Source organism: Periplaneta americana, chromosome 1 (genome assembly GCF_040183065.1).
Source record: "Periplaneta americana isolate PAMFEO1 chromosome 1, P.americana_PAMFEO1_priV1, whole genome shotgun sequence".
Taxonomy (NCBI): domain Eukaryota; kingdom Metazoa; phylum Arthropoda; class Insecta; order Blattodea; family Blattidae; genus Periplaneta; species Periplaneta americana.
Window position 1 is genome coordinate 187,281,602 of NC_091117.1, and position 27,291 is coordinate 187,308,892.

At 35.7% G+C, this 27,291-nt stretch overlaps 1 protein-coding gene across 1 annotated transcript; it reads left to right on the forward strand.

The window, feature by feature from the left end:
* On the forward strand, positions 1–25,494 carry Fer2 (48 related 2). The gene is made up of 4 exons (XM_069834024.1): positions 1–265; positions 13,174–13,294; positions 19,517–19,731; positions 23,185–25,494. Exons 1-4 carry the CDS (start codon positions 1–3, stop codon positions 23,292–23,294), a joined length of 711 nt encoding a protein of 236 aa, XP_069690125.1. The 3' UTR covers positions 23,295–25,494.
* Positions 25,495–27,291: the final 1,797 nt, after the last annotated feature.

Genomic DNA, 27,291 nt, shown 5'->3' on the forward strand with positions numbered 1-27,291 from the left:
ATGACGTCCGGCGGCGAGAGCACCGCGTTCGGCGCCTACGACGACCTGGCCCGCAGCGCGCGCGTCACCACCTCGAGGGCCGACAGCTCCTCGTCGGCCGCCTCGCCCCCGTCGTGCAGCCTCCACCACCACCACCACCTGGGGGGCTTCCTGGGCTCCGCGGAGCTCAGCGATGACGAGCTGGGCGACCTGCCCTCCTGCGCCTACGCGGGCAGGGGCGCCGGCGCCGGTGGCGTCCAGCAGCTGCAGTACCTCGGCGTCTCAGGTCAGTGCGAGTATACATAGTTAGCCTACCATTAAGAGGGATGACGGGTGAAATTTTGGTCATTTGCAGCCAAAAATCCCAATCACTTATTTAGGCCTAATATGTTGAGCAAGTTCTGCGGCGTTCGAAAGCATAAAAATTACGCAATTTATAAATGGCTGCTCCCTTCAACTTCAATTCCATGCAAATTTTATAGGATGTTTTCTTACACTTTTTTTTTCATCACATTTCGTCAGGTTCGAAGTGTAAAGGCTCTTAAAGTTTTAATGCTAGAAATATGAAATTTGTATTGCATATTCTGTACACTGTTTTTTTTTTTTTTTTTTCGTTGTTGGTAACTCTATAGCATCTATTTAGCTGCTTTATGGTTGTGCTAACAGATGGAGTTACTTGTCAATAATGTGACGCTGAAACGTGTGTTCAGGTTACTGCCCAGCGACAGTCCTGATGTATTATATATATATATATATATATATATATATATATATATATATATATATATATGATGATTGGTTAATTAATATTAACCCGGCACACTCACAATCACACTCACATTCATACAAATTTCCAGACTCTAGACACCCAGGGAATTCTTCTTCTTCAAGAAAATCTGTACACTGTGGTTAACAAAACAGCGCATGGGTTTTATGATTAACTTAATATTTTTTAAAATAAGAAATGAAATATTTGTAGTGGCAATGGAAAATTTCTATTTTTAGGTATGCAGTGGTTATAAAATTCCTCTCCCCCTTTGTAGTGAATATGAGCCTACAGGAAAACTAATGCATGATGTTTTTCTAATCAGAAAAAGAAATTCAAACATTTTACTCAAAAATTGAACAACACATTTCATTTTGAAATATGCAAAATTTTCAGAATCCTTTTTGTTAATAACTCAGAAACTAATTGACTCACAGAAATGAAACGTCACCACATCATTATCTATCACACCGTGCTTATGTGTACAAAAAAATCAAGGATTTAGCTTGAAAATGTAGAAAATAGAAATTTCACCCATCACCCCCCTCAAATAACATTTCACAATCCATTATCATCGACTTTGATAACTAAAATATACAGATGGCTGCAACCTTCAACTTCAATTCCATGCAAATTTTACATGCTGTTTTCTCACCTTGTTTTCAGCACATTTCGTCAGGTTTGAAGTGTAAAGTTCTTACAATTTTGATGCTAGGTACATGAACATTTTGCTCCATGTTCTATACACTGTGGTTAACATAACAGCGCATGGGTTTTATGTTAAAGTGAATTCTTTTTAAATAAAAAATGAAATATTTATAGAGGCAATGGAAAATTTCTATTTTTAAATATGCAATGGTTATAAAAATTTTTTCCTCTTTTTGTAATGAAGATATAGGAAAACTAATGCGTGATCTTTTGTCTAAATATGTCAGTGATCTTGCAAGAGAAATCAAACATTTTACCAAAAAATTGAGTGATACATTTAATTTTGAAATATGTAAATTTTTCAGAATAATAATTTTTTTGTTAATAACTCAGAAACTGACTCAGAGAAATGAATCTTCACCATATCATTATATATCACACCGTGTTTATGTGTACAAAAAATCAAGGATGTAGCTTGAAAAATGTAGAAAACAGAAATTTCATCCATCGCCCTTCTTAAATAACATTTCACAATCCATTTTCATCGACTTTGGCAACTAGGGCCTACAATATATAAATGGCTGCACCCTTGAACTTCGATTCCAGGCAAATTTTACAGGCTGTTTTCTTACACTTTTTTTTTCAGCATAATCGTCAGGTTCGAAGTGTAAAGGCTCTTACAGTTTTGATGCTAGAAATATGAAATGTTTACTGCATGGTCTATACACTGTGGTTAACAAAATAGCGCATAGGTTTTGTATTTAAGTGAACACGTTTTGAAATAAAAAAAAATAAATATTTGTAGTGACAATGGAAAATTTATATTTTTAGGTAGGCCTATGTAATGATTACCTATAATTTTCCCCCCTTTTTATAGTAAAGATATAGGAAAACTGATGTGTGATGTTTTTCTAAATACGGCACTGGGCTTGCAAAAAAAATTCAAACACTTTACTGAACAATTGAGCGACATATTTCATTTTTACATATCACACCGTGCTTATGTGTACAAAAAATCAAGGACGTAACTTGAAAAATGTAGAAAATATAAATATTACCCATCACCACCTCTTAAATAACATTTCACAGTCTATTATTATCGACTTTAGCAATTACAATAAGCTTATATAGTAAATGGCTGCACCCTTGAATTTCAATTCCATGCAAATTTTACAAGCTGTTTTCTCACACATTTTTTTAGCACATTTCCTCAGGTTCGAAGTGTAAAGGCTGTTACAATTTCGATGCTAAGAACATAAAATTTTTACTGCATGATCTATAGGCCTATACTGGGGTTAACAAAATAGCGCATGGGTTTTATGATTAAATGAATATGTTTTTAATAAAAAATGAAATATTTTTAGTTGTAATGGTAAAATGTCTATTTTTAGGTATGCAGTGGTTAAGTTATAAAAATTGCTTCCCCCTTTTGTAGTAAAGATATAGGAAAACTAATGCGTGATATTTTTCTAAATATGTCAGTGATCTTGAGAAAAAAATCAAACATCTTACTGAAAAATTGAGCGACACATTTTATTTTAAAATATGCAAATTTTTCAGAATATTGTTGTTAATAATTCAGAAACTAATTGATTCACAGAAATGAAATCATTATCTATCACACCACGCTTATGAGTACAAACAATCAAGGACGTAGCTTGAAAAATGTAGAAAATAGAAATTTCACCCAACGTCCCCCTTAAATAACTTTTCACAATCCATTATCATCGACTTTGGCAACTACAATATATAAATGGCTGCACCCTTGAATTTCAATTCCATGCAAATTTTACAAGCTGTTTTCTCACACTTTTTTTTTCAGCACATTTCGTCAGGTTCGAAGTAGGCCTACAGGGACATCACTTTATTTTTACCAACATTTTTAACATTAACCTGGCTATACTCGGAAACACTGTTGCCCCCCTTCCATTACAGGAGTTTGATGTCACTAGTGCAATATGTAAACAAATCTTTTACTAGGTATAGGAGAAGAGAAAAGTAGTGTATCCATTTATGTTGTAGGGAAATACGATTTTACGATTTTCAGTTTGATCATCACTTTTACGGAATTTATCAAAACACAGTAGAGTAGTAACATTTTTTTTTCAAAAACTCAACTTTTCAGGCGGCTGTGTTCGTTATGTAATGTCTACTTTATTTAGCATATTAATTATTGATGTTAACATACAATATAGAGAGTGCATTTAAATCGAGGGGGTCATAAGTAAAGGGCTGTAAGTGCACTTAAGTTACTTTTGAGAAAATGGGGTTTAAATATTTAAGCTTTCGTAAAATCGGTGAAATTTTTATTTAAATTTAATGTGTGATGCGATTAAAATATCCCTTTGCCACTAAAATTTTAGATACTTTTGCTTACACTGGATGCACTTAACTCATGTTATTACAAATGTCACTAGCATTCCTTTGCTTCTAGCCACCTCAATTCAAAAAAAGCTAATCTGAATTTTTAAACAAGTTGCTGAAATGGTTGCCGTTCATTACAATGCAGGCTTCAATTCAGTACGCATATTATTAAAAACATTTTGAAGCATATTCTCTGAAATTGAATTTATCGTTTCTTGAATATAATTTTAGTACGATATTATTAATATAGTTTCTTTCTTCTATAGAAAACATAATCATATTTATGAAACACACTATACACTGCAGTATTTACTTCACTGCTTGAAGACTTCGAATGCAACAGCGGCCGTAAGTTTGTGTGTCTGACGGGAGCAAGGACATTAGTGAAGGGGTGGGAGTGAAGTACATTCAGAAATGCAGGTACAACAAAAATGCAAGTAAAAATAAAATTATGTCCCTGTATAAAGGCTCTTACAATTTCGATGCTAGGAACATGAAAATTTTGCTGCACGTTCTATAAGTTACATTGTGGTTAACAAAATAGCGCATGGGTTTTATGTTTAAATTAATACTAATTGAAATAAAACATGGAATATTTAAAATGGCAATGAAAATTTATATTTTCAGGTATGCAGTGGTTATAAACATTTTTCTCCCTTTTTGTAGTAAAGATATAAGAAAACTAATACGTAATGTTTTTCTAAATATGTCAGTGATCTTGCAAAAAACATTCGAAGATTTTACTAAAAAATTGAGAGACACATTTTATTATGAAATGTGCAAATTTTTCAGATTATTTCTCTTGTTAATAACTCAGAAACTAATTAACTCCCAGAAATGAAACTTCACCGCATTATTATCTATCATACCGTGCTTATGTGTGCAAAAAATCAAGGATGTAGCTTGGAAATTTAGAAAATAGAAATTTCACCCATCGCCCCTCTTAAATAACATTTCACAATCTATTATCATCGACTTTGGAAACTACAATATATAAATGGCTGCACTCTTGAACTTCAATTCCATGCAAATTTTACATGCTGTTTTCCGACACTTCTTTTTCAGCACATTTCGTCAGGTTAAAGTGTAAAGATTCTTACAATTTTGATGCTAGGAACATGAACATTTTGCTGCATGTTCTATACACTGTGGTTAACGTAACAGCGAATGGTTTTATGTTCAAGTGAATTCTTTTTAAATAAAAAATGATATATTTATAGTGGCAATGGAAAATTTCTATTTTTAAATATGCAATGGTTATACAAATTTTTTCCTCTTTTTGTAGTAAAGATATAGGAAAACTAATGCGTTAATTTTTTTTTCTAAATATGCCACTGATCTTGCAGAAACAATAAAAGATTTTACTCAATAATTTTGTTATTAACTCAGAAACTAATTGACTCACAGAAATGAAACTTCACCACATCATTATCTATCACACCATGCGTAGGCCTATGTGTACAAAAATCAACGACGTAGCTTGAAAAATGTAAACAATAGAAATTTCACCCAACTAGTTACTTTATGTTTAAAATATTACACACGGTATTCTGGGTGATTCACAAGGAGGTATTGCCACTTACGTAGCTTATTTTCGTAAACTTTTGAGCAAAAAAATCATATAAATATTGGACCTATTCTCAACATTTTCAAAGTTAGGAGCCTAAACTAATTTGAAGTTGTTTGTATAATATCTTTTTTTGTTTAGTTTGAAGGGTAAAAGAATATTACAAACAGAGAATTAACTAATCAGAAGTATAATTAATTTCTTTAATTGGCTAGTAGGCCTATTCCGAAGCCAAAATTTGTTGCGAATTCCTTAGTTCCTTCGTACAGAATTTTCTTTTTTCAATTTTTAACTAAAAAAAACACTATCCTTGCGCACTTATCACAATAATTGTTATAATCACACCATTTGTAGCGACGTAGGCCCAATTATTTACAGATTTAAATTTTATCCTAATGCACAGTCTTAAAAAGTTTACATATTTGGCGTGATTTGTAACAATAGGCCTAATTGTTGTTGTAAGTATACGTAAGAGTAATGTATTTTAAGTTAAAAACATTTTACGAAGCAATTAAGAAATTCACAAAACATTTTAGCTTCAAACACTAGCCAATTAAATAAATGATACTTCTGAATAGTTCATTCTCTATCTGTAATATTTTTTAATACTAAAGAAAAAAGGTATTTTACAAACAATTTGAACTTCGTATAACTGCAAAAATATTGAGAATAGAACTCATGTTTATATGACATTTTTGTTCAAAATGTTTTCAGAAATAAACTCCGTAAGTGGCGGTAACTCCTCCTGAATAACCTTGTAGAACCTTATATTTAAAAGTATAATTCAATTTCCTATGCAAGTTAGAAATAAACATTAACGAATATGTAATTAACACGACTGTAAAAGAATGAAAATTGTCAATAAACTTTTTTAATAAAAATAACCAGGGTTTAAGCTAGAAAATAAATAATTGTCGCAAAAATGCACAAATTACAAATTATATTTGTGCAAATTGCGAAATGCTTGTGCAATATTAAATAATTTTGCAGAAAGATAAAATTAATAAAGTATGCTGAAACCTCCTCGCTCACAATTTACAGTATGCGATGGAATTATATAAATCATTTAGAAGAAATTGTTTTTAGGCGCCCAAGAACAAGATGGACTGACGATATTCCCTGAGGACGGAACAGATCTGAAGGCCTAAACCTGAAAGTTGATGATGATGATGATGATGATGATGATGATGATGATGATGATGATGATGATGATGATGATGATGATGATGATGAATTAGAAGAAATTGTTCACTTAGGCCCCTAACTTACATGGACTGCACCCACTCTTTGAAATAAATTCCTGAACATCTATTGCTCAATACCTTACTGATATCAGGATTCTTAAAGAGTGTATAGGGCTACAGCTCTTGGTTGTACCTCTTCCTCCATAGTATGCCATTCTCACATACTGGTCCATAAATAGATGACCATTAAGTTATTAAAATCCTATGAGAACTCGTATGTTCTGCTGTATTCGTATCGAAACGTTCTAATATTAAAATTAGTAATTATCGTAATTTTAACTCACACATAGGCCTACGTACAAAGTCGTTTCTCGGTTTGTGTATTTTGTGACAATAAGTTGGAGAATTGGATGTGTAAAATCTTTATTTGTTGTGTTTTTCAACTGTCTTCCTAAGTAAAAACGAAAGAAACAAAATAAATTCATTCATTCATTCATTGAGTGTTCTGCCCAAGGGCAGGTCTTTTCGCGGAGATAACACTTCGCGGCATAGAATAATATGCCAACAGAGATGAAGATTTGTAAGATTATGATAAATTTAATGCTCAAAATATGCAAGCATGTACGATATTACTCCCTCTCTTAACTTCGCACCATTTCACATAGCGCTCATATGCCACTTCATACTTTACCCACGATTTACTAGGCAAAAGCGATGTCGAAGCTGCTACTTCAATATCTGAAGGGATACTTTTTTCAGAATCACTCATTATTCAGAACGAATTAGTAGATTTTTCTTGATTCCAGATAATCTATACCATTCTATCAAATACCTTACTATAATAATACCGGACAGCTGCATACTAGCAGCATTGACGTGAGTGTGAAATATCGCGGACCTGACATCTAGCGGAGCGGCGTGGAATTACGCCCACAAATGCAAATATTAGCATAGTGGGATTCGGACTATTGTTTAAAACGTGAGTTACTAATGTGGAATAGGCCTAATATATGAAGCACTTAAGAAATGTTGAATAGTATTTAATGTAAAATTATTATCTTATATCAAAGCTGCATAGGCCCTATTATGAGAAATATTGCATACTTCATATTACTTTCCGTAATTAATTGTTACATATTATTTTTTCTTTGGTTTAGTGAGACAAAATCAATTCTGACATTAAGAATGAATTTACAATAATGCTTTATATAAGTTACGCATTGCTGACAACTGCAAAGATAAAATTGATAGTAATCTGATGTTTGTAATAATTATTAAAGCCATGTGGACAACAATAAAACTTAATTTGATAAAACCTTAAAATTTCCAATATATTTTAATTTCTATTAATTTATTAGGTGTCAATAAAAATGCTAATTTGTATTTTTGTATCAATACAAAGACGAAGGAATTAAGCCTAGCCTACTAAAGAATGTTGTTGACTCACGTTTTATGATCCCTCGGAAATCGTAAGTACGATTTGGAGCAATGTGTAATGCTGTAATTTTGTAGCAATTATAAACAACACATTTATACACCCTGACATTTTAACACAGCAGTAATTAATAAAATTATTAACTAGTTCCAAACGAAGTGCTACAAAACATGTCGGCAATTAAAGATCCAGCACTGCAAGCCACCAACACCAAATGGAAGTGGGGAGGCCATGTTGCACGACTTAGAAACGGAAGATGGGCGCAGAAAGCCACACTATGGGACCCCCGCATTGGCAAGAGATCACGCGGAAGACCAAGAAGAAGATGGACCGACTTCTTCAGTGAACGTGTAGGAAGCCATTGGTCAAGCAGAGCAAGACATAGGGAAGACTGGAAAAACATAAGAAGACAAGTGAACAGCGACTAAAACCAGTGCGACAGAAACAAGCGAACAATATCGAACAATGTGAACCATGTGAACAATTTCAAGCATGTAGGCCTAAACATCTCTTACGCGGAGTAGCTCACCGCGTGAGACAAATAGAGTTCTCCCTCTATAGGAGAGAAATTTTTAGGCTAATCATTTCATTTCATTTTATTTCATTAACTAGCCTAGCAACAATAGCCTATACATTACAGTTGATTATAATAATAATAATAATAATAATAATAATAATAATAATAATAATAATAATAATAATAATAATAATAATAATGATTTATTTTAGCTGGCAGAGTTAAGGCCGTAAGGCCTTCTCTTCCACTCAACCAGCAAAAAGTGTATATACATATGCATGAACTTACAAAGAATCCAACAATTTGATTTAGATGAGAGTTACATGTATACAAAAGTTATTTACAAATTAAACAACAAAATACTACGAACTATTAATTAAACACTGAAATAAACTGTGTAGCAGAATTAAACTAAAATACATAGAATGTTAATATATTTCAAATAATATTAGATAATAGAAAGAGATTATTACGAGACAATTAAAATACAGCACAATCAGGATGATGTCTAAAGAAAAAAGTAACAATGTAGTCAGTGATAGTTTAAATCAGTATGATTGGAGTGAAATGCTAATAAGGTTATCTTTTAAGCTGTTCTTAAAGGTGTTTATTGTCTTGCAGCCCCTAATACTTTGTGACAAGGAATTCCATTGACGCGAGGTGGATATTGTAAAAGATGATGAATAACAAGATGTTCTATGAAGAGGTATACTTAGCGTGCCACAGATAAGTGATCTGGTATTTACGTCGTGGTTAGAGTATAGATAAGAGAAACGAGACGAAAGGTAATTTGGTGTTGAAGTGTGCAGAATTCGAAAGAGTAAAGACAAAGAGTGTAAAGTTCTACGTTCTTTAAGTCGGAGCCACGAGAGACTTGCGAAGGACGGTGATATGTGATCATACCGTCGCTTGTTTAGCGAATATCGCCACATCGGCCGCCTAGGTAGCAGCGCCAGCGTCGTTCGCGTGCAGAACTGTTAGCTGTCTGTCCGATATTATTATAGTAAGGTATTTGATTCTATTGTTATCGTAAACAAATTAATATCGTTCCATTAGTTCTTTTGTTTCTAGACCAACTATATTATGATCAACGGAATAATATCAATTAGGCTTTGGTGTACATTGAATCACAGGATATCACAATGATTATTGAATGATGATGCTGTTATTTATAAATCAATGATCGTATCATGAACATAGATAAGGTAAGTATCCATTATTAAATAAACGCGGATAAAATATTGTATGCAAGTAGTGGAATGAGCATAATTAGGGGCCTACCGCTCTCAAGTAATTACAGAACTCGGCTTACGCCTCGTTCTTGCAAAACACATTCGGGAGGTAATGATGCTCATATTTCATTAGTTGTATAAATAACGTCATATGTTTGTTATACGGTAAAGTAAACATATAACAGCACATCGGAGGCGGGGCTGAAAGAAATGGGAGCAATATTGAATTACATTCACCCGCATGCGCATTGTAGGGTCGTCCATGAAAAGCGACGCAAGTGCCACGTGCATGCCATCTGATCAGACTCACCTGCCCTTCAACAGTGACGGGTGAATGAGCCCGTGGGTCGGCGGATCCATTGCAAAGCACAGAGCGTCAGGTGCGAGCGTCATTCTATCGAGCAGTTACCATGTAACCTGTGTTCTTAGACCGAGTTCGCTAATTAAAATTCGATCAGGCGCAACGAATTTAAAGGGCGATAAAATTCCTGACAGTAGTTCCTTTTCAAAGGAATGTAAAGTCAATGTTTCCGTATCGTATATTTGCATCAAATACTTTTGTTCCTGATGGAACATTTCCAATGTAGAAATTACGTAGGTAATAAAATTTCTCATCTTTGAAATTTATAGGCCTATATCAGGCGTCTCAAGGCCAACGTATAAAAGTTGTTACAGAGAGCAAGTGTAGATAACGTAGTCAGCTGAAGAGATAAGCGCAATACCCGAAGATAGCCGATCGCTGATTCATGTCACAAGATTAGCGAGCTAAGTTGTAACTGTCGCGGGAGAAATGCTACAAAGCTGCACTTTTGAGTTGTACTGTCACAATAGACGGTTGTTTTCTGAAGGAATAAAATTTATTAAGTAGTTTGCAGCAGTAACAATAATAATAATAATAATAATAATAATAATAATAATAATAATAATAATAATAATAATAATAATAATAATAATAATAATAAATTTATTTTCTAATTATATAGAGAGGAAAAAGAAGACATCTGAAGCATGAAGATCCATACATGTTACGTAATTATTCAAGCACAAGGAACTGGCCACCCTACCCCATTATCTCCTGGCCTTGTTGCCTCATAAGTGGTGCCTTGTTGGTATCACTTGGAGGATCACACCTGTCTTCGGACAGTTGACTAAACAACAACAATACTTCATTTCTAGTAAATGTTTTTTTAAGTTTATACTACATTTAATAATAATTAAATTACAATTAAACTTGTTGGTTGTTAAGGCATAACAATACTTCATTTCCAGTAAATGTTTTTTTTTAGTTTATACTATATTTAATAATAATTAAATTACAATTAAACTTGTTGGTTGTTAAGGCACAACAATACTTCATTTTTAGTAATTTTTTTTTAAGTTTATACTATATTTAATAATAATTAAATTAAAATTAAACTTGTTGGTTGTTAAGGCACGTATTCTTACGATACGCCAATATTGATATATTAATTACAATAATAGTTAAATATGTTTCGTAATGTTTTCAATAATTAACAATAACCAAAAAATCTTAGAAATTCACAAACAATTATTTTAAATTAGAACTATTCAAATCTTAAATCTGGTGTCATTCTTTTTTTTCAAGTCCTTCAGTACTTAATTATATTTGTTACATTAGTCTTGATTCAAATCAGGTAACAATTTTAGATTAATAAAGTGGTAACATTTACCCACTGAAACTTGCGACTCCCACAATTCACTTTCCCTATGCAAGCTTTTATTTCTTCATACATTTGCGGTAATAAGAGCATTCTTTCCTCGGTGGAGACAGCAACGTAGCGGTTGCAGATGTCTATTCAAACGTCGCGGTCAATGACGTCATACAGAGATACACGAACTGCTCCCGCATCTTGTTCCACTCTTACATTAAAAAATAGAGAGAGGCGGAAGTGCTCCGAGAAGGCCCTATTGAGACGTCTGGCTTATATGTACCGTACCTTCCAACAATTTATTGTCTTTCAATAAATTTGGTGATGTCTTAATGTTACTGTTATTCTAATTTCTGTATTGGGTATTGTATCAAACAATGTTTTCACTTGAACAGTCTTCAACATTTTTATTTCACATGTGATCAGTTTTGTTTGATCTTCACTGTATGAGCATTTCTATTGTGTATACCAAAATTAGTCTAACTGCTGTTTTATAAATTCTTACTCAAAGAACTGGGCACCCTACCACATTATCTTCTGGCTTAGTTGTCGTAAGAGTGATGTCTTCGTGGTATCACTTATTAGGTTCCAATCTGTCTTCGTACAGATGACTAAACAATAACTTTCGATTGTCAAATGCAGTACATATATTTTATCTGTCCACGTACGCATGTATACAGCTGCGCTGCGGACTCCGCTTCCGCTCTACATCCGCGAGCGTGGAAAGATAAAATGTATGCACTATATTTTTGTTGTGTCAAATGATATCTTTCATGCATCTTGATATTTCTGCTGCTGTGTCAGTTTGCTTCTTTACTTTTTTTGTATAAATTCTTGCTGATTGTTATACAGGGTGTTTAAAAAATATGGGGCATAATTTCAGGTATGTATTTCCCACATGTAGACAATCAAAATAGTTCATTACAACATGTGTCTGGAAATGCTTTATTTCCGAGTTATGGCCTTCACAACATTGAAATTCACCGGAACCATACCTCATGTTTTAGAAGACACTCCACTGATCAATCAACACATTCACTTCTTGCATGATGGCGCTCCTGCACATTTCAGTCGTACGGCTCGCCGGTACTTGGATCGAAGGTTTCCTCATCGATGGATAAGTAGAGGTGGCCCAATTGCTTGGCCTCCACGCTCACCTGATCTGAACCCTCTCGATTTCTACTTGTGGGGCCATTTAAAATCATTGGTTTATTCGTCTCCGGTGCCTGATTTGGAATCCCTTCGGAATCGAATTGTGGCATGTTCTGAGGACATACGCAATACTCCTGGAGTTTGGGATCGTGTTCGCAGGTCAATGAGACATCGATGTGAGGTCTGTATTAAAGCAGGAGGTGGACATTTTGAACATCTTCTGTAATGACAACGACCTGCGGAAAGAAAAACGTTCCGGTGAATTTCAATGTTGTGAAGGCCATAACTCGGAAATGAAGCATTTCCGGACACATGTTGTAATGAACTATTTTGATTGTCTACATGTGGGAAATACATGCCTGAAATTATGCCCCGTATTTTTTAAACACCCTGTATAAACTCCGAAATAATTAAATTGTGATACCTGTTCATTTTATCTTTCAGTTCTAATTGTTATTTCGAAACTTTCATACATTTAATTTTATTTATATTAATTTCCAAATTATGTACAGTATTTTAGTAACTGTTAGGCCTAAATGTAATCTAATATAATTATAATCTACTTTGAACTTCATCTAACAGGAAATACTTAATACTATTTAATCGAATCTCATCTACTATACTGTAGTCTATCTAATATACTCGCCCCGTTTTTACAGACGATCAAGGTGGTGAGCTGGGCGGCAGTGCGGCCGATGGAACAGAGTTCTACCCGAGCGGCAGTCCGTACCGCATCCAACGACACGCCGCCAACATACGGGAGCGCAAGAGGATGCTGAGGTCCGCACCTGCCCCCCGCCCCCCGCCAGTCAAAATGTGAGGCTCCGGGGGGAGGGGTACCGTATGCACTCACTCTCCACTTACATTACAAAAAACCTTAATAAAAAAGAAAATTACACGTGTTCGTGCGGTATATTTGATATAACTTACGTTCCATGTTCAATCCTGCAGTAGGCCTACTGCCACATCTCGTGTTGCATTTCAACAACTAACTGGTCACTCACCGTTTTGGTTTGTTTACTAATTCTTACACTAAATCAGGCCTGCACAAGGTTTGCGCTCTCCGAGCCGGCTCACAGCCCATGAGCGGAATGCGGATAGCCTATTAGCTGCGCTCTGTATAAGGGTGGACTGGAAGAAGGGGCGATCTCGTACAAAATATACACAAAAGGAAGTACTATTACGAATGTTTATGAAGTGTTCAGTGTTTGCAAAACTATCTTGGACTATTATTAATTAATAAAGAAATATTTATTTTACAGAAATAATAGAAATTCTATAGCTACTTATATGTACAATAGCATTTTGTTATATTTTTATTTATCAGTACATCAGAACGGGGTTTTATGCTGTTGGCAGCTGAAAGGAACAGTAGCCTACTGATCGTAATGCAACATCAGTTACAGATGTTCGATGTCTGCCTTTATTAAAGTTGATTATAGAAAACAGTTGCTCACAAATATAAATGTTGAGCCAAACATAGCAATCATTTTCACAGCCAGCCTGTGTAGTCGTGGATATTATTGATAATGTTTATCTTGTAAAACTCAACCAGGCTAATAGTATTATTCAAACAATCTTTAGTCCTTAGATCACATTGAAGATCAATAAGTTCGGGCTGTAAATCGTTAAATGTTAAATGTCATGTTCCGTCTTTTAGATTATTCCATATTGTACTGTAGCAGTAGATAAGTAACGTGAAACAGTTACTGAGAATAGGCCTACACACTGCACTCCACTAGATAGCTGACAATGAGTGGTCGCTTCCCTCTCCTCTACTTATAGCAAGTCTATGTCATTCTGATGTATCTTCTCTCCGTTTCGGCGAGCGGTAAACACAGCTCTCCCGCTCCGAAGGAGCGCGCGCGCTCGTTGAGCGCTCTTTGTGAAGGTATGCACTAGCGATCTAACACGAAAAGACACTGTGACTGGGGAGAAGAGGAGAGAAAACCAAAGGTTACAAAGGTTCTCGCACTTTCGCGAAAAAAAAAAAGTTAGGCCTGCTTGAGAGGCACTTCATGTCCGCAGCTTGAAAAAGAAAAAATTTCGTCAAAAGCAACGAATCTTCCCAAGCAATCGTGCACACGGCCTGACCACGACCAATATTGGTTGATATCGGCAGGGTGCGAATTAAGATTTCTGATGAGGGAGAGGTACAATCCTAGATAGAGAATACTACACATAACATTATTATTCTCATTCGATACGGCTCAACGCTAGTGAACAGCGTTAGTTAAAATTCTGGCTTGTTTTTCGGACTTAAAAAATCGTATCCTAACTTGCTTTCATTTAAAACCAGAAACTCAAAGCGACGGTCCTTTTCTTGAATGTATGTATACCTCGTACCATGTAGAAATGTTTTCTGCAATATGAGCAGATTCTTTTTTCTTGCTGGTAGAAATTTCAATATGAATATTGTTTTTAATGCGTCTCGTCTAGCGAATGACGACTCTGTGTGTAATTTTTTTTTCAATTACTTCCATAAAAATCGAACTTCTGAGAGATCGAGACGAACCAATACTCGATTAACATACTACCATCGAATATCTAGTTAATTGAGAAACCTGACATGGGCGCAGTGGATGTTCTACACGAAATACCTAGTCGCAAGTTTCTCCGTTATCATAGTATGAAGTTTTAATCTCATTTTCTCTAAATAACTTCTGTAGTTAAAGTAAGTTATACAAAGAATTACAATTGAGATGGATAATGTCACTGACAAAGCTTCCACTACAAGGGACAATCAATATATTTCCGGACTGCACTTGTATTTATTGTACCGTTAAACATACATGCACGTGTCATGAAGATCATTGCTTCCATATCCATTGAGTCAGTCTATCAAACAGCGTGATATTTTCTTCAAAGGACTTAGCTTCTACATGTGATTTTGTGCAAACGTATCAAGGGCCTATAGTGATTTTTTCCTGGAATCTCCATTTACGCCTTATGGTTAGTCTTCTTCTCTGCCTCGGAAGTGATGCATTTAGTATAGATTCTAGGCGTTGCTCTAGTTCTACATAATTTCTCCGTTTACTATGTCGCGTGTGTTGCCTACATTCAGGGCGGTCCGGAAACTTATTGATTGTCCCTTGTATAATATAATTAAAAATTTCACGATAACCGTGGAGTTGCTACGACGACAACCCAGTAATGCATGTTAGAAGTAGTAGATCTAAGTATTTTATATTTGTTTTAAATAAGGAGATTGATGGAAGAAAAGCGTAACTTCAAAATGTGTGTTGAAAACAAAGATAATGTTCTTAAAAGAAATCTTTTTAAGTACTATCTATCCTTATTTTGTGTCGGTAAAACTCATTAGGGAAGAAAAATCCCTGTAGTCTACAAAACGTGAGACTTGCTTTTCATTTTTCAATATTTGTTTGTCGTGAAAGATTTAAGTGTTTTTAATCACAAAGTCATCATACATTGAATTATATATTTTAGAATTTAATTTTATTAGACTACATCAAACAAGTAAATTGTTTTTAATTAAAAATTCAAATTTCCACCACTTTAGTGCAAGTGACATGTATCTTGTAACACCCCTAAAAGAGAACAAAATTAAGAAAAAGCTACTAATGGACTAATGGGCCCATCACAGTAAAAAACAGCTTGTTACGAAACCTCAAAATAAGCCTCGGAATGAGACTGATTCTCTTTACTCAGGTTGGGGACCAATGACTGGCTTATGTGAGGACGGCAATGAACCTCCGTGTTCCTTAAAAGCCAGTAAGTAAGTACTAATTGACGTAGGTCACTGGAAACACCAAGTAAGGGGCTAAATAACTTATATGAAGACATGAATACGTTACAAATTTGTGACTGAAAGAAGACCTGTACACACAAAATTCGAAAGAATTTTCATTTCCATTTGAAAAGAGAAGAGCTCTCATATCTTGGAAAGCTAACAGTAATAATAATAATAATAATAATAATAATAATAATAATAATAATAATAATAATAATAATAATTTACAGTATAAGAAGAAGAAAAAAAATGTAATCACTATAGGCTACCTAATGACTGCACTGATTTGTTTGCTTGTATGATAATACAGAGTGTCCCAAAAGTCACTAGCCATTGCTACTACTCAGTTTTAATCTCTCCATGGATTATAACTTACCCGCCTGTGACGTTCATCTGACAATTAGTTACTAATGTTACCACTAGAGCACATTGCTAAATGATCATTCTGCTATCAGATGTTTATTTAGAGGTTTGTGTTAGTTACGTTCATTGTTCATGAATTTTGTCGATACGTTGTCGATAGAAAAAAAGGCTTTTAAGCAAACGGATCAGTGATGGACCGCCCTAAGTCAGGTAGGCCATCATTAAGTGAAAGGACAAAACTTAACGTGTTACAAGCTATTGTGTTAGGTACAAGAGTTATTAGAAGACGAGGGACAACAGAAATGTTACCCAGATCACCGGACCTCACTCCAATGGATTTTTCAATTTGAGGATTGGTTAAAGATACGATTCCAAACCAACCACAATAGAGGACTTGGCATCAGTCACTGATATTGTTTTTCACGACATTGATTCCGATCCACAACTGTGCGAAAAACTATGCTTGAGTGTCCAAAATCGTCTTCAGAGATGTGTCGACGCAAAGGGAAAACAATTTTAAAAACTTTCTACAAATAAATAATCATGAATAAAGTAAGTTGTAGATGGAAAAATGGGTAGTGACTTTTGGGTCACTCTATATAGTCTTTTCTGTTGCGTTTCTGGTTTCCAATTCTCTAACTACAAAAAAATATGATGTCACAATACTACTATCAAGTCAGTTTGGAGAGAAATAATAAAAAATAACTGTCGCCTATTACCTAACATTAGAAATTAAATTATGGTTTATTTAACGACGCTCGAAACTGCAGAGGTTATATCAACATCGCCGGTGTACCGGAATTTTGTCCCGCAGGAGTTTAAATGCAAATTTAAATGCCATCCACCTGGGCCGTGATCGAACCTGCAACCTCGAGCACAGAAGGCCAGCGCTATACCAACTACGCTACCGAGGCCGACCCTAACATTAGAGATATGATAGAATTTTCAAGGCATGTAATTGAAACAATGAGGGACAGATTATAAGATTTTAGGGTTTGTTTCAAAGCGGCCGGTTTGTAAGGAATTTTTCTGTTTTCAGTCGTGTTTGGGTATCGTATCGATAATTATTTACAGGATCCATTATCAGGATCATAGGTCTATTAATGAAAATCTATTAATTTTCTTACTCCGCTATGCTTGTTTAGCCTAAACAATTCTGTACAAAGGAGCATACCATAAATGTTATTTATAAAGCTACATCTAACCTGAGTTTTAATTTCATAATACATAGCCTAGATGTACGGTCACAGCCTCCTAAATCTACAAGCCCCAATTTGTACCTGGAGGGTTCATTTATTCAGTCCCTTAGTCAAGCATTATGGACAACACGCCATGCTGTCAACATAAGGCTGAAAATTGCACATTATTCTCTAGCGGTCTTACTAATAAAAACTCTATATACAGACGTTTAACTGTTTTATACCTATACAATGAGTAGCTCGTTTATAAGTCGTGTGTAAATTCCTTACTAATAATCACTACATACGTCATGTATGGCAGTATAACTGTACACAGCTACGTCATAGTTTCGCCATTACTTCATTACGAAAGGTAATAGAATATCTGAGGTTCTCTATTGCATCCGGTAGAGAGCTCTAGTGTGCCGTGTTAAGTATCGATAGTACAACTGGCTCTCATCGATTACCACACTATATTTTGGTCAAAGACTACAAGCTACAGCAATATTATTCTACATTATTCTGTGCTGTTTGATTTTTTCTTCTGTGGTTACTATTACTTGTTTTTTTGAAAGATGGGACATGACAGTTAAGCGGCCTAATTTGGAACTGCAGTGCTATGTTGCCAATTTGGACTACCACGCTGCCAGTTGATGGAAGATATCAATTGACGTTAAGATGACTGAGGTTAAAACATTCATTGACAATTGACTCGAACAATACAAAAATCGACAGAGAATGAAAGACGGAACGTACCAATGATAACATCGTGTGCACAATAAATGTCGCCAACAGAGCTATTAAGCACTCGCCATGTGGGAATGGTAACTTTGGCAACTCAACCGTTGTTACCATAGCAACAGGACTACCACGCTATGTGACATTCAGGTGTTTTTCCGATCGCAACGCTCCTGTCATGTCCCATCTTTCAAAAAAACAAGTATAGGCAACCATCATCATAAAATGACAGTCGATACGAACAGCTGTTAGAGGGGCGGCCATTTTTTCTCTAAATACAACATATTATATAGATTTATTAATTTGTCATACAGAATAATATCTGTAATATTGACAATTAATATTTGAGGAGAAAAATTTGCTCCGGCGCCGGGGATCGAACCCGGGTCCTTCGTACTATGTACCAAGCGCTCTGACCACTGAGCTACGCCGAATCCAATCCACAGCACCGGACTGAACCTTCTTCCTTCAATGTTTCTCTTTGTGGCCTGACTCCTGACTCCCCGGCGCCGGAGCAAATTTTTCTCCTCAAATATTAATTGTCAATATTACAGGTATTATTCTGTAGGACAAATTAATAAATCTATAATATTCTCATAGCTGCAGTGCATATGTCTGTACAGATTACTGTGCACTTAACTGCGGAATCCCGGCCAAGGCGCCAGAGCGAATTTTTCTCCTCAAATATTAATCTAAATACAATGCTTAAACAAGGGGTTTCATGTATATAACTACTGCAAAGCAGTTCCCATGTATAGTTACAAGCTGTTTATACATACATCGCTTATGCATGGTTTATTAGTAACGTTTTCTGTCCCAACTCTGCATAGGCTAAATCTCGTATAGAAACTATACACGGTTTATTAGTAAGACCGTAGAAGAAGGAATTGATTCACACACTGTGCGCTGTTTTTCTATCAAACTCCTTGAGGATGGACCCGCCGTTGTAACGTGGGGGGCGCGGGGTTTCAGCAGCATCAACTCGGCCTTCGACGAGCTGCGGGTGCACGTCCCCACCTTCCCCTACGAGAAGCGGCTGTCCAAGATCGACACGCTGCGCCTGGCCATCGCATACATCGCGCTGCTGAGGGAGGTGCTCACGGCGGACTACGACCCCCTGACCTACGTGGAGAAGTGTCTGCGCGGCGAGATCAAGGCGGCGGAGCGCGCCGAGTGGAACACCAGCGGCAAGTACCAGCATGCAACTCTTATTTTGCACAACCATTAGCCGAAAGACTCTAGAGTTGGCTTTCTACGCTGGACAGCCGGATTGAGCTCCGAAGATTCCAATGGAATTCGTGTTGAGGGACAGATTTTCCTGGGGTAGGGCGCCTGATGTACCTTGAATCGCTTTTCACATTTTATCTTTTTTTTTTTTTTAATTTTGAAAAATGAAATTTTTTAAATGAAGAAATGCTTGAAATAATTATTGTAGATTCCTTTACAACTTCCTACAGGTATTATTTTTCTATTTCACAGATCTATTAAGATGAAAAAAATAAAATGAAGAGATACCGTCATTTCCCATAACTATGGTCCTGGAACACAACTATGGTCCACGATACAACTATTCAAAGAACATTGTAGAAGTAACATAGACCGTTCGTAGATAGCTGTAGTGACTTGACTTCAAACTACAGTACAGCAAAAATATATATAAACAAGGTACAGTCAACTCTGGATATAGTGAACTCGGTTATAGTGAACCTAAATCGTTGGTCCCGACCCACATACATTAAAAAGTACATTAATATTTCTATTTATAGTGAACTCTCGCTTCTGTTATAGTGAACCTAAAACTAGAACTTTCCCAAGAAAATGTAATTTTAAAATGGCCAAAATGGTAATTTTCTCCTATAAACTTCCAAGAATATGTTCAGAACAAAATCTCAAATCATTTACTCGTTATGTGCATTGAAATACAAAGGATTTGCCTTCCTGGACAGCTTCAAACATGTTAAAGAGAATAGTGTACGCAGTGAGGGATAAACGAAGGATTAGTTCTGGCTTCTTTAAAAGAGGTTATTCGAAGAATAGGAAGAGAAAGTGTTTTCTTTAAAAGGAGCATCGTTTCAAATCGTATTATGTCCAACTTACAATTTTTTTACACGACTGACGAAAAACTGAATTAGGTACTCGTAAACCGGACAAGTTTTCAAAACTCTACACAAAACCATTTTGAAGTACTTGTTTCACAGTTTACAAATATGACGACTTGGAACCATCAGACTTCACAGCATGAAAGATAAATAAATAGAAAGTAACAAATTTAATTTCGTCTACTGTTGGACTTAATACATTTTGAAACGATGCTCCTCTTTTGTAAAAGGGAGATGATCAAATAGCAAATACAAGAAGGATTACAGTATAATGCTCCTCAATCCTCAACCCGGGGAAATTCCAAGGCCGAGTACACAGTAGCATACCACTAGTGGAAAGAGTGCGAAATCAGTCAGTGCCTACTACCTACATGGTCAGATTAGATTCAAGTTTCGAACTGTGAACATCAGGATGTCGAAGCATAAAGTGTTTAAGTCGGAAGATAAAGCGAACATTATTACTGATATTGAACGTGGTTTGTCCCAAGTGGACATTAATATTGCATATATAGCAACGTCAGTAGCATAAACACACACACTTCGGTTTTAGTGAACCTCGGATATAGTGAACGAAATATGCTAGTCCACAGAGGTTCACTATAACCGAAGTTGACTGTACTACGTTATGGAGTACAAAATTTGAATGGACCATAGTTGTTTTCCAGGACCATAGTTATGGGAAATGACGGTATGTAAAGTGTTCCATGGTATAACATGTTCATGTACCTTGGAACATTGTAACATAGGAAATATAGGTGGAAATATAAATGTAAAAACTTACAAAAATTAAAAAAAAAAATGTAATTGACATCATTTGCAGGCTTCTCTGATTGAGAATTTAATTTCTGGAGGAGCCATAACTGCTTCTACAGCTTTCTTCAAGGCATCCAGATCAATTGGGATCATCTTAACTCCAGACTAACTTCGTGGAATGATTTTAAAATAAAACAAAAACAAAAACCGATAGCATCATGTGCCTTAGAACATGTCCCTTAATACAAAATGTTTTGTCTTTCAAGGTACAAGAGGGTGCACGTTTAAATAAATATTGCTGCATAAACTAGAGATTAGAATAAATCATGGAAATTAACATATGACTCACGAGATCATAGGGAACACACCGTACTTGATTGATAGTTACAAATACAATTTGGTTTCGTGTTAGAAAACATATAACAATGAACGAAATATTTACTTTTGGTACCAAAAAATTGTTTCCTCCACAGAACTCACACTTTATAATAAATCAAACCGGAACTATGACCAGAGCTACCTAGCGGATTTCTCTACAATCTACTTCAGTTTGAGTCGGCTAGGTAACAGCAAAAATTAGAAACAAAAAAAAAAAAATGATCCAAAGTACTCTATGCTCAAGGTACAACAGTCTCCCCTACTCCAGTTCTATCTACCATAATTTAACAAATTTTGTATTTGCTCTTAACCCTTTCCAGCCCAAATTAAATTGAAAAAAAAAAAAAAAATATATATATATATATATATATATATATATATATATATTGACATGAAGGAGAAACGCTGCCCGATAGTGTTTTGTTTCAGGATTTCAGGGGTGCCAGCTATCTTAAAAATAACTAAAAATATGGCTATGATAACATATGGAGTTATTTGGCATTTTACATGCATTCTCAGAGCAGGTAAAGTGTATGATGCCATATGGAATCATTGGGCTGGAAAGGGTTAATATGATCGTCTCAAGAAGATGTACCACCTCTTGCCAAACAGAGTTACTATTCTCCGACACGTATGAGACCTTATTATCTGACTGATAAGTTGTTTCAATTAAAGCACATTAAGATGAAAGTGAAAATATGTTAATCTCTTGTCCTAATATTTTACTTGCTTAAGATTGACTCTATATATAGCCTATTTACTAATTTCACTTCATGTCTATCGCGAGTTTCCGGCAGGAGCATAGAGATTCATTCAATCATACAAGGGACAATCAATATATTTCCGAACTGCACTTGTATTTATTGTACCACAGTTTAATATATACAGTCACGAAGCTTGAGTTTTGAGGGTGCTAGGAACAATTGACTGTACCGGTACTATTTCGCATTGTCTGTAATGAGGCGATAGTAGCGATCCTAGTGGTTAGCAACTATCTATGAATGCATATTTACTACGTATTGAGCTTCGTGACTGTATATATTAGACTGTGATTGTACCGTTTAACATACACGCGCGTGTCATGAAAATCACTACTGCCATGACTATTGAGTCAGTAGATTTTTTTTTTTTTTTTTTGAGAACTGAGCTTCTACACGTCATTTTGTGCAAACATGTCAAGGACCTAAAGCGCTTTTTCCTGGAATCTCTCCATATACACCTCATGGCTAGTCTTCTTCTCTACCTCTGAAGTGATGCATTTAGTATAGATTCTAGGCGTTTCCTTTGTTTTACATAATTTCTCCGTTTACTATGTTCTGTGTGTTGCCTACATTCAGGGCGGTCCGAAACTTATTGATTGTCCCTGTGACGAGTTCTCTCTCTAATCTCAGTTCTATATTGTGTTAGCAGATCTGACTGCGAGGTTGTCGTGGATCAACTGGGAGAACCTGGGCGTGAACCCAAACCGGCGGAGTGTGCTCACGACTCTAACACTCACAGCAGACAACATGAACAATTGACTATCGTTAAGTTGACATGGATGCGTGCTATTGTGATAATGTTGTTACGTTTTGTTCATATTTACATATTTTAAACAGTTCTAATAATGTATCATTTCTGTGCAATTTTACTATCTTACTATTGTGATTTATGTTAGATACTATTTGTGCACATACATGTCGTCACTTGGCTAGGATCAGTGAAGTCACCATCAGAAGTTCGCGTGTACGTGAACAATACTCAATACCGGCAAACATCCTTCTGTAAGACTTTTATTTCATAAAAAGTGGTACAAGCTGGCTTCCCGCAAGTACTTTAACTACAGGGTGTCCCACAAGTCCCGCATCATAGGGTAAATTATAATATGTGCGCCTCCAAGTTCATAACATGTCTGGAGGCGAAACTTCATGCTGTTGAGAATGCAGTGTAACATATCAGCGGTGGTTTCACGACACTTTTCCTCGAACCGTGTTCGCAGATGTTGCAGATCACGAATCTTCACTTCGTACATATTTTCCTTCAGACACCCCATAAGGCAAAGTCAAGGAGGTTTAAGTCTGGCGATCTTGGAGACCACACTCTAGGTCCTCTGCGTCCTATCCACCGTTACGGAAGTTCTCGTCCAGCCAACTCCGCACACTACAAATTTTATAACGCCTATATATCTATCTGTACTACAAATCTTTTGCTATTAGAGTACAGGTAGTACCCTATTCACAGTCCTACTCTATAATGTTCATTATTGCGGGTTCAAGCTGGCCAATGATGAGATTGAGACGCTATAAATGTTACTGGCAAGGCGTTTACATTCTTAAAAACCTGAACCTCATCCTCAATGAGATATTCTCGTGCAAAATTCACCGACCCTTTCTCGCTCACAAAGTTTCCAAATTTTGCAGACAGATATCTCTGCAGGCCCCAGTTTCGTGATTCCTAGAGAGACGCAACATTTACTAAATACGACAGCTAACGAAATAAACCAAAACGCTAAAGCCTCTTGCACTTTGCTGGTAACAGCGGCTCCGAAAAGAATTTAGTCTTGTGGCACTGTAAACTTGTGCACAAAATTATTGTAATAGGTAGGAGAAATGCTGCTACTGCTACTTCACTAGTTGTAAAGAAAGCATTACTTCGGAATATAATATATATACTGTATTGAAAGCATACCGGGTATATATAGGGTAAAGGTTGGTAACACTGTGAAATGAGTAATATTGTGATAGTTCTTTTTGAGAATTTATTACAGTTACAACGTTTTCATGGAGTATTCAGATCGATCTGAATACACTTACCATATTGAAATCTTCATGAAAACGGCGATTCAATTCGATCTGAGTCTCAAGGTCGATACACTTAAAAAGTGGGATCAAATCTTATTCAGTTGGAATTGAGTTCCATGACAACGGGTATCGTACTCAATTCCATCTCAATACGCTAAACGCGTGATCGATCGTCATTTGCTTGATGTGTCAGCTGTTTTACCAACAGCAAGGGAAATATGTATGTTGAAAAAGAGTATTGTAAAACATAATATTTCGTGTTTTCCTAGAAGTCAATATTACCATTATTCATTAATAGCCAGAATATTAACTTTTCATACGCCTCATTTGGAAGACGCAACATTGTTTATAGCCTAATGCTTGCAGAATGACCAACACGCTAATATGTCGATGACATGTTAACCAACATAACTACTTTAGAAACTTAAGCTTCCGTACTCAGATCGTTTTCAATACGTATCGAAAATTGCATTAAAACAGGGATCGTATTCAGTACGGATCGTATACAGTTAGTAAGAAGAGAAATAGATTGGAATTTTTCTATTGCTGTTGATGAATAAGAAATTCACAACGTTTCGAAGATTGGTTACATCGTCGTCTCTAGGGGAAAAAAGAGGGTTCAGAAGAGTATCCTACTCGTTGGGATCGTTACAGATAGCTATTCTGTTTGTCTGAACAAAGATTGACAGTGCAGGATACATAGGTAAAACAATGGAAGATCATATGCGTTTCCAAGACAGAGTATATGAGAAAAAGGAATAAAGAAGGAAAATGAAAGTAAAAATAGTTAATGGGTTTGGGAAAGACAGTCTACTGAAAGCAAATAAAAGTGTATAAACAGTGTAGGGTAGCATAAATCAGTTGTGCAAGCTGCAATCTAGGAGTGAAAGAAAGAATCACGTAGCCGAAGACCGCAGAGGGATGTCGGGTAGTATGAAAGTACTTAAAATATATTTAACACAGAGTTCCATCAAGAGATTAAATCCTCTATTGCACACCACTGTCAAAGCTAAACCATACTAATTCTTTGCAGAATCATCATTTGTTTATGTTTTCACGCAATTAAAACATTTTTCACCTCAGGAAACATAGAGACATAATTTGTCTTGCCTTATGTCTGACCCAGACTTCAAACAATGGTGGCATCACTGATTCACAGTTTAATTTATGGTTAGGAATAATGTAAATAACATGTTTTGTCAGAATTTTAATATTAAATGTGTAGAAATCAGTTCCATGTTGTTTTGTAAAACTGTCGTTGCCTACCTGTATAAACATTCCATCCTAATTTTCCCACTCAGATTTACAAACAAGGGTGCTAATAGCTTTCAGATAAGGGAAAAAGAGAAATATTCTGAGAGAGAGAGAGAGAGAGAGAGAGAGAGAGACAGACAGACAGACAGAGAGAGAGAGAGAACGATCATCTTTATAAGTAAATAAATTATTATTTTATTTTATTTTCTGAATTAAAAAAATCTACTTCCTAAATGATTTATGAAATGACTGATAACCTTCTGACGAACGTACGCCCTGAAACAGGTTCAGAACAGCGTCGTTTGAGTGACATGGGCAAGTAACAGACTGCTGAGCGTTGATTCAAGAGCTTCAACTTTCGGTAATAAAATCTTGCGACTTACACATTACACAATGTGTTCAGTCCTAGATCATACATGTGGCCGGGAGGAAAAAGATCTTAAGTAAAATTTTATACTTTTCTGGCAAGCAGTAGAAAGATTGAAATTGGTGTCAATTATAGAGTTTTTTTTTTAATTAAGGGGTTTCTCCTGGATATTATTTGTTTATATTTCCCCTAAAATAATGTTGCTCATTCAACAATTTTCTTGATTATTTCCAGCAACAGTAACAAATGTAAATAACACTCGGGAGGAAATTAAACGCAGAATAAATATGGGAAATGCCTGTTATTATTCGGTTGAGAAGCTTTTGTCATCTAGTCTGCTGTCAAAAAATCTGAAAGAATTTATAAAACAGTTATATTACCGGTTGTTCTGTATGGCTGTGAAACATGGACTCTCACTTTGAGAGAGGAACAGAGATTGAGGGTTTTTGAGAATAAAGTTCTTAGGAAAATATTTGGGGCTAAGAGGGATGAAGTTACAGGAGAATGGAGAAAGTTACACAACGCAGAGCTGCACGCATTGTATCCTTCACCTGACATAATTAGGGACATTAAATCCAGACGTTTGAGATGGGCAGGGCATGTAGCAAGTATGGGCGAATCTAGAAATGCATATAGAGTGTTAGTTGGGATGCCAGAGGGGAAAAGACCTTTGGGGAGGCCGAGAGGTAGATGGGAAGATAATATTAAAATGGATTTGAGGGAGGTGGGATATGATGGTAGAGACTGGATTCATCTTGCTCAGAATAGGGACCAATGGCGGGCTTATGTGAGGGCGGCAATGAACCTCTGGGTTCCTTAAAAGCCAGCAAGTAAGTAAGTAAGTATTTCCAAAAATAGCCAACTTAAGCCCTTTTAAGACTAGAAGGCAAACTGAGTAGAAGGGACTATTAAACATAAGACCTTTTTCATGTCAAAACAAATGAGAAATGTAAATTATTAGGAATGCAAATTGGGTCTTAAACAATTATAGGACTGTTTACCCTGGTGCTTAAAGTTTTAAAAGGAAAGGGCATCAGTATGTGATAAAATAGGTAAAATACAAGTTAGACCTTTTAATAGGGAAGCAAGGAAAGTAAACATGTGATGGTTTGTAAG